At 29.8% G+C, this 17316-nt stretch overlaps 1 protein-coding gene across 1 annotated transcript; it reads left to right on the top strand.

The window, feature by feature from the left end:
* The first annotated feature begins 2545 nt into the window (after positions 1-2545).
* Positions 2546-16806, top strand: si:zfos-464b6.2 (uncharacterized). Its single transcript, XM_056478888.1, has 2 exons — positions 2546-2790; positions 15332-16806. Exon 2 carries the CDS (start codon positions 15947-15949, stop codon positions 16724-16726), a length of 780 nt encoding a protein of 259 aa, XP_056334863.1. The 5' UTR covers positions 2546-2790; positions 15332-15946; the 3' UTR covers positions 16727-16806.
* Positions 16807-17316: the final 510 nt, after the last annotated feature.

Below are 17316 nucleotides of genomic sequence, written 5' to 3'. Positions count from 1 at the left end.
TATGCAGGCCCATAGCCAGGAAGTTTCAGGTGATTCGAAAGCTTAGGGTGAATTCAGGTCATTTGGGAGACTTTTGCCATTGAGTTGACCAAGGAAAAGCTCCCAATTTACCTGAAATATTTTCTAAAAATAGCTAACTAAATCTAAACCTTTATACAATTTTATAAACTTCCTCCTAAAAATCATTTGACTCATTTAAATGTAATATTAATATTAATTCTCCCATAAGTGTTTTGTGGTGGTGTTTTCTGTGTTTATTTTGGGGGTTTGACTTTTTTTCTTTTTTGTATATTCCTTGTAACATTATAAATAGTTTTACTGTCATGTTGGTCAATTTGATGAATAAAATAGCAACATTTCATTTATAGAACAAAAATAGATGGATGGATGGATGGATGGATGGATGGATGGATGGATAGGTAGGTGGGTGGGTGGGTGGTTGGGCGGATGGACGGACGGGCGGACGGATGGAGACAGACAGACAGACAGACAGATAGATAGATAGATAGATAGATAGATAGATAGATAGATAGATAGATAGATAGATAGATAGATAGATAGATAGATCTAAATACTGCATTTTAGCATTTATTTATTTATTGGTGCATTTATTAATTAATTAATTTATTTATTTATTTATTGGTCCCATAGCCGGGGGGGGGGGGGGGGGGGGGTCGGGGGGGGGGGTTCAGAAGGACTCACCCCCACTGACAAATTCCAGAGTTTGGCCCCTGTATGAGCTCATTTGTCCCATTTTTAGCAGTATGCCTTCATAAATAGTGAAAATAACTGACTTAATAATGAGATTTTAAGACCGATTTCATTTTTAATTATTCAAGTGTACAGCTTCTGACTTCTAATGAGCTGGCCAGTGTGTTATTATCAACAGGCTACAGCTTTTAATATGTTTTTTAACAAGTATCTAGAGCGTCCTTATTTTTATTTATTTACTTTTTATGATGCATAATAATACATTTGTGTTTTAAAAATGAGCTCTTTATTCAAAATGTTTGGTTTAAAATTGAAATCTCATCACATTATTTATACATTTGTAATAGCTCACAGTTTAAACACACGTTTCTAAATAAACACCTTGTGGTAAAATAGTATGGTCAGCACTTTGACAAAATTGTGTTTTTGTTGCATCAAAAAGTGTGGTTATGATAACCATCCGACTATCAGCTAATTCAGCAAAGAGTAGTGCTTCAAATGTCACGGAAATGCAGTATTTCAATAATTTAATACACATTGAAGAGAATAACTGCAAAAAGATCAACATTTTGAGAAAAAAGGGATGTATTTATTGATGTACACTCTTAATAATAAAGGTTTTTGACTTGTATTTTTTTTTGGACATCATGCTATAATCCAATTTAAATAAATAAATACATACATACATATATACACTCTCAAAAATAAAGGTACTGGAGCTGTCACTGGGGTGGTACCTTTTCAAAAGGTACACATTTGTAGCTAAAAGCTCCATATTAATACCTCAAGGGTACATATTAGTATCTAAAACGTACAAAAGTGTTCCTCTTAATTTGTAGGTACTAATATATACTTTTGAGGTACCAATATGGACCCTTTAAGTACAAATGTGTACCTTTTGAAAAGGTACCACCCCAGTGACACCTCCAGTACCTTTATTTTTAAGAGTGTATGTATGTATTTATGTATTTAAATTGGATTATAGCATGATGTCCAAAAATATAAAGCTGCAATATTGATTTAAATATTGATACGAATGAAAAAATAATTATTGATCATCAAATCATAATATTAGATATATAATAATGATTTGTATAAATCAGGTGATCCTGACGAGTGAGCAAAATCCAGCTTTAAAACACTGGATTAAATCTTAGAGTTTACACTACTAGTCAAAAGTTTGGGGCCAGTTTTTATTAAATATTTATTTGTATATAGTTTCAAATTAAATTATTACTCCGGTCATTATTGCTTTAATTAATATTACCATCAATAATAAGAATAGTAATAATAGTAATAATTATTATTAATATTAGAGTGATTTCTGAAGGATCATGTGACTCTGAAGACTGGAGTAATGAAGCTGAACATTCATCTTTAAAATCACTGGAATAAATGAGTAAATTAAATTTTGAACAGTTATTTTATAGTGCAATAACATTTCACAACTTTACAATTTGTGCTGTATTATTGATGAAATAAACGCAGCCTTGGAGAGCAGGAGAAGCTTATTCTAATACATTTATAAAAATCCTACAGACCCCAAACTTGTAACCAGTAGTGTACATTCACATGGAAAACCTCTATTTTAAATGAAAGCGCTATTTTCACAATATACTGATTTCCCTGTGTTTTCAGTGAAGACAGCGCTTCAGAAACATGCCCAAAACTTTTGGCAGGTGAAGTAAAAAATAGGCCTACTTGAAATGAGTAACAAATTAAGCAGGTTTGCATAGCCTAGGGAACATAACCCCGACTTGTATGCTTTGGACAGAAATCTTTCCCTTTTTTTTCTGTCAAATATTTCACTCGTTGCTGTTTTGCGCAACCAACCAGTGAGAACATCACACACACGCACACACAAAGCACGCGCACACAGAAGATTTGTCAACTGCGTATTCTTCAACCTGTAGGAGCGACTTGAAGAAGACAAAACATGAATATAACAGAGGGATATGCAAAGATAGGCGTTCGTGAGCTCCGGATGTTTTACAGAAATGGATCAGTTTCAGAGCGTCACACCTGAAAAACTCCGCGGATTATGACTGTTCATCACTTCTGTCGGCATGTGTTCGAGAGGTAAACTAACTTTTCTTACGTACATTTTGTCTTTTTTATGTCTCTCCCTCTCATAAAAGTCTCGTAACCCAGTATAAACCAACCCCGTTCAACCACTGGGAAGTTACTTTCGGTTTTGATTTTTAATTTATATAAATTCAGCTGCTAATTTCAACCCAAATGCATGAATACAGATCCACACCCATGACTTTCAGCATTACATATATCATGGTTTTATCTCTGAAAAAAGCCTAATGTGACAAACCTGAGAGACTAAATGTGTCTAGCAGCCTGTGAATGGAGGAAGCAGAACCGTTATAAAGTGCGTGCGTCTGTATAAAGCGCAGATCTATTATTATGTGTTCATGTAAATATGAATATCATGCGCATATACAGGTTAGGCTATAGAGAAGGGTGCTCATATACGCGTATTGTTACATCATCATTAAATTGGGTTAAAGTTTGGTTAGGCTGAGCTAATTTTAGATAGAAATGTAATATATTTCATAACCAAACAAATTAGCCTACTTGATGACCTGTCATTTTATTAGTCTACAGCTACATTTCTCTGTGAATAATGGTGCATTGAAACAAAACAGATGTATTAAACAGATTTATTTATTAAAATAATGTTTTGGTCACTAAACAGGATTATAAATTGAAAGATAATACAATTAAATTCAAGCAAAATATTGTAACAAAAATTGCAAGTTTTTTAGCTTTTCTTGATTTTTCCTCTTTTTATTATTATGTTAAATTATAATATTTGCATTATATTGTGATTATTATATTATATATGCCATAATATATGACATTATTATATTATATTTGCCCTATAGTATGATTATTATATTATATATGCCATAATATATCACATTATTATATTATATTTATCATAATATATCACGTTATTATAATATATTTGCATTATATTGTGATTATTTTATTATATATGCCATAATATATCACATTATTATAATATATTTGCATTATATTGTGATTATTTTATTATATATGCCATAATATATCACATTATTATATTATATTTGCATTATATTATGATTATTATATTATATATGCCATAATATATCACATTATTATAATATATTTGCATTATAGTATGATTATCATATTATATATGCCATAATATATCACATTATTATAATATATTTGCATTATATTGTGATTATTTTATTATATATGTCATAATATATCACATTATAATATTATATTTGCATTATATTATGATTATTATATTATATATGTCATAATATATCACATTATTATATTATATTTGCATTATATTGTGATTATTATATTATATATGTCATAATATATCACATTATTATATTATATTTGCATTATATTGTGATTATTATATTATATATGCCATAATATATCACATTATTATATTATATTTGCATTATATTGTGATTATTATATTATATATGTCATAATATATCACAATATTATAATATATTTGCATTATAGTATGATTATTATATTATATATGCCATAATATATCACATTATTATATTATATTTGCATTATAGTATGATTATTATATTATATATGTCATAATATATCACAATATTATAATATATTTGCATTATAGTATGATTATTATATTATATATGCCATAATATATCACAATATTATATTATATTTACATTACAGTATGATTATAAGTCATAATATATCACATTATTATAATATATTTGCATTATAGTATGATTATTTTATTTTATATGTCATAATATATCACAATATTATATTATATTTACATTATAGTATGATTATATGTCATAATATATCACATTATTATATTATATTTGCATTATAGTATGATTATTATATTATATATGCCATAATATATCACATTATTATATTATATTTACATTATAGTATGATTATAAGTCATAATATATCACATTATTATATTATATTTGCATTATAGTATGATTATTATATTATATATGTCATAATATATCACAATATTATATTATATTTACATTATAGTATGATTATATGTCATAATATATCACATTATTATATTATATTTGCATTATAGTATGATTATTATATTATATATGTCATAATATATCACAATATTATAATATATTTGCATTATAGTATGATTATTATATTATATATGCCATAATATATCACATTATTATATTATATTTACATTACAGTATGATTATAAGTCATAATATATCACATTATTATATTATATTTGCATTATAGTATGATTATTATATTATATATGTCATAATATATCACAATATTATATTATATTTACATTATAGTATGATTATATGTCATAATATATCACATTATTATATTATATTTGCATTATAGTATGATTATTATATTTTATTATATATGCCATAATATATAAATAACAATTCTTTTGTGATTATTTTGACTTGCACATGCTCTTATAGTACTTTCTGAAAGGTAAAATGATGAAGACTATAGGTAATGGTTATTCTCAGGATTAGGAGCCAAGCAGAAGCTTTAACAATGGGAGTTTTAATATGGCAGTCAAAATTCAGCAGTGTTGAAAGCATGTGCACTACAGCAGTATAAGCCTGAGCTTCTGACAGTGTTTCAGCACGTGTTTGAACATGATGGGGTCTGACATGCTTAGATAAGGCCTGGCCTTCCCTTAGCACATCTCATTTATGTGCATAAAAACTTAAAGTTGATGTATTTGAATATGCATGTAATGGGTCATTTTAATCAATACAGTGTAAATGGTTATTTTTGAAGTATTCTGAAATATGTGTTGCATGTGAGCACTATAAAAAATATTTGTTAATCAACTTATTTTGTGATTCACAATGGTTTTGCATTTATTTACGGTTGTGAATTGCGTTAAGAGATGTTGATCTCTGCTCTGTCCACTTATGATGTTGTAAATTAGACTCTACAGCTTAACAAAGTGACTTTTATTGACTTTTAGTTGTTTGAAATAATATAATGTATTAGAAATAATAATATATAGAGTAATAAGTCTGTCAAATAACAGAACATCTCGTTGCAGTTTATTACATGGCTTTTGTTGCATAATATATAACACCAGCGCAGACAATATAGCACTTTTAAACTATTCAAATGTTAATAAAAGTCACTTTTTTACATCTTTTCAAAGGTATAGTTGTTAAATAAAAGATTAAGATCCCATATGGAAAAATATGGAAAACTGTGTAGATATTTCACATAGGCCTAAGTTTATCTGTCATATCCAAACATAAACGTGTGTTACATAAGTGATGGATAGATTTAGTATTTTATGATATTTGAGATGATAAAGCCTTGTGTTGTGACAGCTGATCTTTTTGTTTTTCCTCAAACTAATAGCTGATAGTCAGATGATGTGTATTATAATGCTGCAGCATATTGTGCTGAATAATAAATAAATAAATAACTTCATTGTTGTTAACATGGCTTTATGTTCAAATATTTGCCAGTTTTTGCATTATATTATATTATATTATATTATATTATATTATATTATATTATATATTATATTATATTATATTATATTACATTATTATATATTATATTATATTATATTATTATATATTATATTATATTATATTATATTACATTATATTATTATATATTATATTATATTATATTATATTATATTACATTATTATATATTATATTATATTATTATATATTATATTGTATTATATTATATTATTATATATTATATATTATATTATATTATATTATATTATTATATATTGTATTATATTATATTATTATATATTATATATTATATTATATTATATTATATTATATAATATTAATTATATTATATTATATTATATTATATAATATTAATTATATTATATTATATTATATTATATTATATTATATTATATTATATTATATAATATTAATTATATTATATTATATTATATTATATAATATTAATTATATTACATTATATTATATTATATTATATTATATTATATTATATTATATTATATTACATTATTATATATTATTTTATATTATATTATATTATATTATATTATATTATATTACATTATTATATATTATTTTATATTATATTATATTATATTATATTATATTATATTATATTATATTATATTATATTATATTATATTATATTACATTATTATATATTATTTTATATTATATTATATTATATTATATTATATTATATTATATTATATTATATTATATTACATTATTATATATTATTTTATATTATATTATATTAAATTATATTATATTATATTATATTATATTAAATGATTATATATTATTTTATATTATATTATATTATATTATATTATATTATATTATATTATATTATATTATATTATATTACATTATTATATATTATTTTATATTATATTATATTATATTATATTATATTATATTATATTATTATATTATATTATATTACATTATTATATATTATTTTATATTATATTATATTATATTATATTATATTATATTATATTATATTATATTATATTATATTATATTATATTACATTATTATATATTATTTTATATTATATTATATTATATTATATTATATTATATTATATTATATTACATTATTATATATTATTTTATATTATATTATATTATATTATATTATATTATATTATATTATATTATATTATATTATATTATATTATTATATTATATTATATTACATTATTATATATTATTTTATATTATATTATTTTATATTATATTATATTATATTATATTATATTATATTATATTATATTATATTACATTATTATATATTATTTTATATTATATTATATTAAATTATATTATATTATATTAAATTATATTATATTATATTATATTATATTATATTATATTATATTATATTATATTATATTATATTATATTACAATATTATATTATATTATATTATATAATATTTGCATTATAGTATGATTATATCATATATGTCATAATTTATCACATTATTATATTATATTTGCAATATAGTATGATTATTATATTATATATGTCATAATATATCACATTATTATAATATAATTATTATAATAATGTGATATATTATGACATATACAATATAAGAATAATCAGATGTCGCTGAATGAGGAAATAAAATGCGTGCATCATAACATATTTAGTGTAATAAGGCCGACCGCGTGCACGAAGCTCTATTTCCAGAACTTTTGTAATACAGTATGAGTTATTTAGATTTCCTTCCTGTGCTCGTCGTCATGGTAACTAATTTCTACTGTAATTTCATTGAGCTGCTGTATCATTGATCAGCTCGTTTGCTCTGTGGTTTCTCTGTTTCCGTATATCTGTTGGTAACGTCTGTGTTGTGCTCTGCTCTGCTCTGCTGTGCGTTTATTGCCTTTTAGTTGGATTACAGGCTTTCTATGTTCGTCTTCAAGCATTTTAAAGGGACAGGTCATCTAAAATTCTGTCAATATTTCCATTCAGTCATTTAGCAGACACTTTTGTCCAAATTGACTTACCTTGTTCCAAACCTGTTTGAGTTTCTTATATACAGTTAAAGTCAGAATTATTAGCCATCCTGTGTATTTTTTTACATAATAGTTTTAATAACTCATTTCTAATAACTGTTTCTTTAATCTTTTCCATAATTACAGCACATACAGTAATATTAGACTAGATATTCTTCAAGACACTAGTATTTAGCTTAAAGTGACATTTAAAGGCTTAACTAGGTTAATTAGGGTAAAGTTAGGGTAATTAGACAAGTCATTGTATAACAGTGGTTTATTCTGGAGACAATCCAAAACTAATATTGCTTAAGGGGGCTAATAATATTTACCTGAAAATGGGTTCAAAACAAGTATAACTGCTTTTATTCTAGCCGAAATAAAACAATTAAGACTTTCTCCAGAAGAACAAATATTATAGGAAATACTGTGAAAAATTCCTGAATCTGTTAAACAATATTTGGGAAATATTTTGACTTCAACTGTATATATATTTTTATATATATTTTCCCAGCGATGGGTTGTAGCTGGAAGGGCATCCGCTGCATAAAACATAAGCTGCATAAGTTGGTGGTTCATTCCGCTGTGGCGACCCCAGATTAATAAAGGGAGTAAAATGATAATAAAATGAATGAATAAATGTATGTGTATATAAATATATTTATAATATATTTATTTATTTATTATTATTATCATTACACTAGTAGCAGTGTGATATGGCTGTATATCGGCACTAGTGGGAGCCCAAGTGCCTTAGTGTCCCACCAGTGACGAGATACAGCCATATTGCACTGCTACTCGTGTAATATTGTGTTTATTAAACAGTTCGACGGCATAATCGTGTTTATAAACAAGAAAATCAAACACTGAGAGTCTCAAAAATCATTTAGTATGAGGAACTTTCCTCTGCCATTCATTCACATCTGCAGCTGACGTCAGAACAGCAGAAACCACTGCTAATTCACCAACATCACTTTAGAGCTAGTGTTTAAATGAATGATTCTCTAGTGTAATGTCTAATGTGATGATAAAACAGCTGATTTTACTCACATTGTAAGATTATAAGGCTGAACAGCATGAAATGCCATCAGTCTACAGAGATTTCCCAGTATTTCTGTTGCAATCGGTAGATCACCATGAAAAAGTAAAGCAAACACAAGCAGATTACTATGGTATAAATACAATATTACTACATACAAAAGAGAGAGATGGACTTAGAAAGTCACTTACCTGTTCTATAATGACTTGATCAGCTGTAGTTGGAAATTACCCTGAGCTTTTTTCCTCTATGGGATCTCTGTCGCCATCTTGTGGTGGAACATCATCCATCTGTGCTCTGCTCAATGAGCTGAATCTCCGAAATGATAAATATTTAAAACAGGCACTGTCCTGCCTAAAATAGCCTCAAAAGTACATTATGTTGTCCAACAGCTGCAATATTTGTCAGACTGTAGTGAGTTTATTGATCTGCTGGCCCTCTATGTGGGTGGAGTAATACACAAGGGTGAAGAGGCTGTATGAGTGCTGTTATTGCAGAATACTGCACGGCTATCAGCCAATCAGATTCGATAACCAGACAGAATTGTTGTACATATATATATATATATGTTGTTCCTATGATGGATGTCAAAAGCTCCTTGTTGTCTTCACAATATCTTGCTTTGTGTTCAACAGAAGAATAAAATTAATAAAAGTTTAGGACCACTTGAGTCAGTAAATAGTGAGTTATTTGATTATCAATTATACATTTGAACCAGTTAGTGCTACTAAAACATGTTTAACATGTCACATATTCTCATATTTGGGCATCACGGTGGCGCAGTGGGTAGCACGATCGCCTTACAGCAAGAAGGTCGCTGGTTCAAGCCTCGGTTGGGTCAGTTGGCATTTTTCTTGTTTGCATGTTCTCCCCGTGTTAGCGTGGGTTTCCTCCGGGTGCTCTGTCCAAAGACATGCGCTATAGGGGAATTGGGTGAACTAAATTGTCCGTAGTGTATGAGAGTGTATGGGTGTTTCCCAGTGATGGGTTGCAGCTGGAAGGGCATCCGCTGTGTAAAACATATGCAGGAATAGTTGGCAGTTCATTCCGCTGTGGTGACTCCTGATAAATAAAGGAACTAAGCCGAAAAGAAAATGAATGATAATATCAATATGACTATTGATACCAATTTTCTTTGACCAGCATGAGTGGACTGGGTGAACTTTCAGGCTTTGATCCTAATTGTGGAGATTTGGTGACTGTCGCTTTAAATTCAAATGAGACTGTGATGTTTTTAAAAGAGGGCGGAGCTACAGTTGCCTGTGCATCAGCACAGTGGCAGATTCAAAAACAAGACTGATGTCCTATGCTAATGAGGGAGAGATGGTCACTAGTGGGTGGGGCTTTCCCCCTCTGATGACATCATATACGGGAGAATGTCAATCAAAGTGTTTCTGCAGACTGTTTTCATCAAGTCTGATTATAATAAATACAATTAATTAATTTATACGATTTGAAGCTGGTCATACTCACAGACTGCTGCCACACAACTGTGTTTAAACTGTGTTTTTGCATAATAGCTCCCCTTTAGTTTAGTTCATGCTGGTGTGTGTTTCTTCAGTGCTTTTCTTATTCCTGTTAAACACAGTTGCGTTTAGTTTCTCTCGCTATTACTGTCTTGCCTCACAGTGACACATTTATATATCTGAGAGAAAGAAGAAGACAAAAGCAAATGAGTTGCAATTTCAGTTCCATGGTGACTTTTACAAAGCAAAATGATAATCATCTTTTTCACTACGCAGCCACAAACTCTATAGTTATCTTCAGCACAAGGCTAACCCGAGACAAACACAGGACAGAGGCTCTTTAAATGCAACTGTGGTGTCTGCATCAAACTCAGTTTCCAAAAGTTATTTTATATACACAGAAAGCCAAATAAAAGCAATATATAGCACTTCAGGGTATATTAGAGATTAACTATTTAACAAATAACAAACAAACAAACAAACAAACACATAGATTAAGAGATAAATAACACATTTAAATTTAATTTAATTTAATCTTAAAATTAGGGCTTTCATATAATTCAATAATTGAATAAATAAATAAATAAATAAATAAATAAATAAATAACACATTTTAAATTAATTTAATGTTGAAAGTATGGATTTTAAATAAATAAATAAATAAATGAATAAATAAATAAATAACATTATTTAAATTAATTTAATGTTGAAAGTAGTGCTTTTAAATAAATAAATAGATAAATAAATAAATAAATAAATAAATAACACATTTTAAATTAATTTAATGTTGAAAGTATGGATTTTAAATAAATAAATAAATAAATAAATAACATTATTTAAATTAATTTAATGTTGAAAATAGGGCTTTCAAATAAATAAATAAATAAATAAATAGATAACACATTTAAAATTAATTTAATGTATGGATGGATTGAATGTATGGATGAAAGTATGGATTTTAAATAAATAAATAAATAAATAAATAAATAAATAAATAAATAAATAAATAACATTATTTAAATTAATTTAATGTTGAAAATAGGGCTTTTAAAAAAATAAATAAATGAATAAATAAATACAGAAATAAATAAATAAATAGCACATTTTAAATTAATTTAATGTTGAAAGTAGGGCTTTTAAATAAATAAATAAATAAATAAATAAATAAATAAATAAATAAATAAATAAATAAATAACATTATTTAAATTAATTTAATGTTGAAAATAGGACTTTCAAATAAATAAATAAATGAATGAATAAATAAATAAATGAATAAATAAATAAATAAATAAATAAATAAATAAATAACATTTAAATTAATTTAATGTTGAAAATAGGGCTTTCAAATAAATAAATAACACATTTAAAATTAATTTAATGTATGTATGGATTGAATGTATGGATGAAAGTATGGATTTTAAATAAATAAATAAATAAATGAATAAATAAATAACATTATTTAAATTAATTTAATGTTGAAAGTATGGCTTTTAAATAAATAAATAAATGAATAAATAAATAATAAATAAATAAATAAATAAATAAATAAATAAATAAATAAATAACATTATTTAAATTAATTTAATGTTGAAAATAGGGCTTTCAAATAAATAAATAAATAATAATAATAATGAACAAATGAAACATTTTTTAAAATTTAATTTAATTGCTAAATATTTTGTGAGCTGATATTCACCATGCAGATGGTATTTCATTGTTCTATGTATACGATAAAGTAAATTAAATTGAAATGTTATTTTTGCACTTCAGATTATGTCCCGTTTATTTATTTTTTTACTATTTGAGCCAAAAATAATGACAATCATAGTCAAATCTTATTCACCTTAACATTAGTTTCTATGTGCAACAATCTTGTCTGGCTGATACAGAACAATGATCTTTCAAGGACGCATTAAAAGACTCTATTAGGGATTAACTGTTTAAACATGAACACAGTTTGGCCACAAAATAATAATTAACAATGAGTTAAACTGTCATCTTTATACTTCACCATTAACTTTACTGTACCACGATGCTTTGCATAGAGTTTAAGAGCAAATATTGGATTTTAGTTCGGGGACCTATGATGAAAATCATCTTCTGTAAGCTGTTTGGACAGAACTGTGTGTAGGTATAGTGTGTCTACAGTCATGTTGGAGTGATAGAAACACAATAAGTCTTTTTTTTTTAATTTCCTGGCTTTAAAATATAATCCATTTTGAGGTCGACTGCAACGTGAAGAAGGGTGGTTTCCCCGCCCACCGAATTGATCGACAGCCGCGTATTAACATGTCTCCATAGTAACTCGTATAATCATATCAACAAGACAGGTCGTGCACAAACAAACCAGGATTAAAAGTTCTGTTCAGCGCTCTGTGATCATCAAACGTGATCAGTTTGTGGACGTTATATCAGCTTTATTTTGTACATTAACATAACGGATATCCATACAGCAGTGGATATCAATGTGTATCCTGTCACATTTGCCATGCAAAAACAGTGCAAACGCTGTGTGTGTGTGTGTGAACTTTGTAATGGCATTGTGTGTGATTCATTGTTGTAACTCCACAACAACTACATCAAATAATCATCTGTACTGTTCTCACTGTAGTATTTCTCACAAACGGTACGTGAGGTCTGCTTCCTTCATGTCTGTCACTGTGCTGTATATCTGACACAGCTGGAGATTGAGGCACACTGACAGGCATGTGGGAACTGTGGGCGGGGAGAACCAGCCTTAAAGGCACAGGCCACAAAAACAGCTACAGTGTGTTCAGAGCGGAAAATCCAATATCCTAAAGCTCTAATAAATAATCTGATGGGTGTTTTGAGCTGAAACTTTACACACACATTCTGGAGACACAAAAGTCTTATATTAAATCTTGAAAAAGGGGTAAACTAGGTTAAGTAACATGAACTATAACTATTGTAAAGGGTTACCACAGTAAATGACAATAGCATTTTTGTACATTAGAATACGCTGTTTAATTATTAAGCAACAAACTATGGATGTCATACAGTTAACATCTACTCAAACCTGGTAGTTTCTAGTGTGCAAAAATTGCTGCCGATGCCCTTCCAGCTGCAACCCAGTACTGGGAAACACCCAAACACACTCGTTCACACACACACTCATACACCACGGCCAATTTAGTTCATCAATACTCCTATAGCGCATGTGTTTGGACTGTGGGGGAAACCGGAGCACCCGGAGGAAACCAACACCAACATGGGGAGAACATACAAACAGAAATGACAACGGACTCGAACCAGCGACCTTCTTGCTGTGAGCTGAAAGTGCCAACCACTATGTCACTGTGATGCTGCTAAAATTAATGTGTGTTATGTATTTATTTGCCATATTTTCCACAATGCCCTCAATCTCAAATCTTCACCTCTGTTCATTCAGCAATAGATGAAGTAATTTCATAAATAAATCACATACAGTCTGTGTTTCCTGCATCCTGAATTAAATTACTTTATTTAAGCCCCAATTTCAACATTAAATTAAATGAACTTTAAATATGTCTTGGGGTTTTGTTCAGGAGTGAGGGAAGGATGGAACGTGAGATTGACAGGCGGATGGGTGCAGTAATGCGGTCGGTGTACCAGTCCGTTGTGGTACAGAAGGAGCTGAGCCTAAAGCAGGCATGGGCAAACTTGATCCTCGAGGGCCGGTGTCCCTGCAGAGTTTTGCTCCAACACTAATCAAACACACCTGAACACCCTAATTAGTGTCTTTAAGATCACTAGAAAGCTACAAGCAGGTGTGTTTGATTAGGGTTGGAGCAAAATTATGCAGGGACACCGGCCCTCCAGGATTAAGTTTGCCCATCCCTGGCCTAAAGGCAAAGCTTTTGAGTTACCGGTCAATCTACGTTCCTACTCTCACCTATGGTCATGAGCTTTGGGTCATGACTAAAAGGAGAAGATCTCCGATACAAACAGCTGAAATGAGTTTCCTTGCACCCTTATGGATAAGGTGAGGAGCTCTGTCACCTGGAAGGAGCTCGGAGTAGAGCCGCAGCTCCTCCACATCCAGCTGAGGTGGCTCGGGCATCTGTTTCAGATGCCTCCTGGACGCCTCTAGGGAGGTGTTCCAGGCATGTCCTACCGGGTGGAGGCCTAGGGGAAGACCCAGGACACGCTGGAGGGAATATGTCTCTCGGCTGGCCTGGGAACGCCACAGGATCCCCCTGGAGGAAGTGTCTGGGGAGAGTGAAGTCTGGAGTTCTCTCCTGAGACTGCTGCCCCCACAACCCGGCCTCGGAAAAGCGGATGAAAATGAATGAATGAATGTGTTTCCTTCTTTCTTTCATTTGTTTGTTTAAAAGCTCTAATTTCAACAACAAGTCCTTTCATAAATGGATCTGTTTCACACACAGCACAGCCGAAATACTCAGCTATTATTGTTTAGAGTTCAATCTGCATTTCCAGAGGCACCAGAAACCGATCCCATCACAAGCCAGCAAAGTGTTTTCATCCATTACTGCAAAAAGCTCTAAACTCTTCCTCTTCCTCTCCCTTTTTTTTTCCTCCAGGGAAATATGAACTCCTCGAAAGTGAATCGGAAGCCAAGCCTTCAAGCAAGAGGATTTGTGCCTTGAAGATCTTCTACGGCATCGCCTTTATATCAGCGTTCACCTTCATCGCCTTTATTTATTTCCAAGACTACGCCCAAAACGCAAACTGGCAAATCTACGAAGCCAAACCCTCAGACTATCCTCCAACAAACAAAACATTCCTCGAAGAAACTCCCACGGCCTGCGGTGTTATAATCAACGAAGGGCCTGTGATTAAAGTAGGCGATCTAAACACATACGTGACCGGCTCTTATATGGACCACCGTTTCAAAGAGATTAAATCAATTGCGATTGTTTATCGGAATCAGTTTGTGACGTATACATGTGTGCTATGCTGCGGTGGGGAAAAACGTGACTACGTTAGCGCATTACACTATTCATTCAGACCACTTCAATTTTGAATACGGCACAGCTACTATTACATGCCTATTAAATAACGAGTGTTTAAACCCAACGCATGTTGCTTTAACATCATCAACCGATCACTCGGGAGGCATCACATCATTCCAAAGCATCAGGAACAGAGACGTTCCTACGACGTTCCCACATCACTTCACCATCTGCATCTCTGTAATGTACGACTATAAAAACGTCCTCAATCTTGTTGAAGCAATGGAGATGTTTCGACTTCTCGGTGCGACAAGAGTCGCGATATATCGGACGAACTGCGATTCAGACGTACAGAAGGTTTTGGATTATTACGTAGCGCAAGGATTCATCGAAGTCATCCCGTGGACTATTAAAAAACACGTCAAGGTGTCCAGCGGATGGAGGAAGGATATATCAGGAGGCGAGCTGCACTATTATGGACAGATTCCTGCACTCAATGATTGTGTTTATCGATATATGTACCAAAGCCAATATGTGGCTCTACATGACATGGATGAACTCATTTTACCTTTCGGCGTGAAAACATGGACGGAGATGTTACCAAAGTTGGAGAAAACATACGGGGATAGCTTAGGGTTTGAGTTTGAGAACAACCAATTCCCTTTCACATCTAAAGACAATGGGAAATATGATGTAAGACAATGGGAGAGCGTACGGGGAACTAATATACTGAAATACATCCAGCGAGTGCCTAATAACCCCAAAGCTTTTAATAACTATAAGGTGATCGTGAACCCGCGGCTGGTTCTGATGGCTACTGTACATGGCTTGCTGGATACTGTGAATCTCGGTCAGCACACGGTCAGGGTGGATAGAGATGTCGCTCGAATGTACCACAGTAAAAACTTCACGTATCCGCTCAACACAAACCTCATCACTGATTATCGTCTCTGGGATTATGCGGACGAGCTGATACCTGCTGTTACTAAAGTTCTACAGGACTGTGGGTTCATTACGGGTTAGGTTTTACTGCACTGGGGTGTTGCTGTCAAAGTTTAATAAAAAGCAAAGATGTCAAAACAGTAAATGTGTGTTCAGATGAAGCAGAAGTAAGGCGTCATATTTGAGTGCACTAGTGCTCATCTGTTATTTCAAGCATCACTGCTTCATTTGTTTTATTATTCTGGTATCAGAGTTATTTTTTCCTGTAGAGTTTTTTTAAAAGGTTTTGGTTATCAATATATAATCCATCAATATACCAACCAACCAGCTATGAACAGAATCAAACAACATGGGAGAAAATAATGAATAAATAATGATTTAGAGAGGTCTAAACGACAAGGATTGTGTATGTATATATATATATATTATATATATATATATATATATATATATATATATATATATATATATATATATATATATATATATATATATATATATATACTCTCACTGGCCACTTTATTAGGTACACCTGCCTCAATAATGCAAATTTAAAATCAGCCAATCACATGGCAGCAGCTCAATGCGTTTAGGCATGTAGACATGGTCAAGACGATCTGCTGCAGTTCAGACTGAGCATCAGAATGGGGAAGAAAGGGGATTTAAGAGAC

The sequence above is a fragment of the Danio aesculapii genome, chromosome 18, assembly GCF_903798145.1.
Source record: "Danio aesculapii chromosome 18, fDanAes4.1, whole genome shotgun sequence".
Lineage (NCBI taxonomy): Eukaryota > Metazoa > Chordata > Actinopteri > Cypriniformes > Danionidae > Danio > Danio aesculapii.
The sequence above is the reverse complement of the archived record's forward strand: the minus strand, read 5'-3'. Positions and strand labels throughout refer to the sequence as shown.

What these genes read in the sequence shown, in the direction of transcription:
- si:zfos-464b6.2 (XM_056478888.1), top strand. Translation starts at nt 15,947, where the DNA reads ATGTACGACTATAAAAACGTCCTCAATCTTGTTGAAGCAATGGAGATG.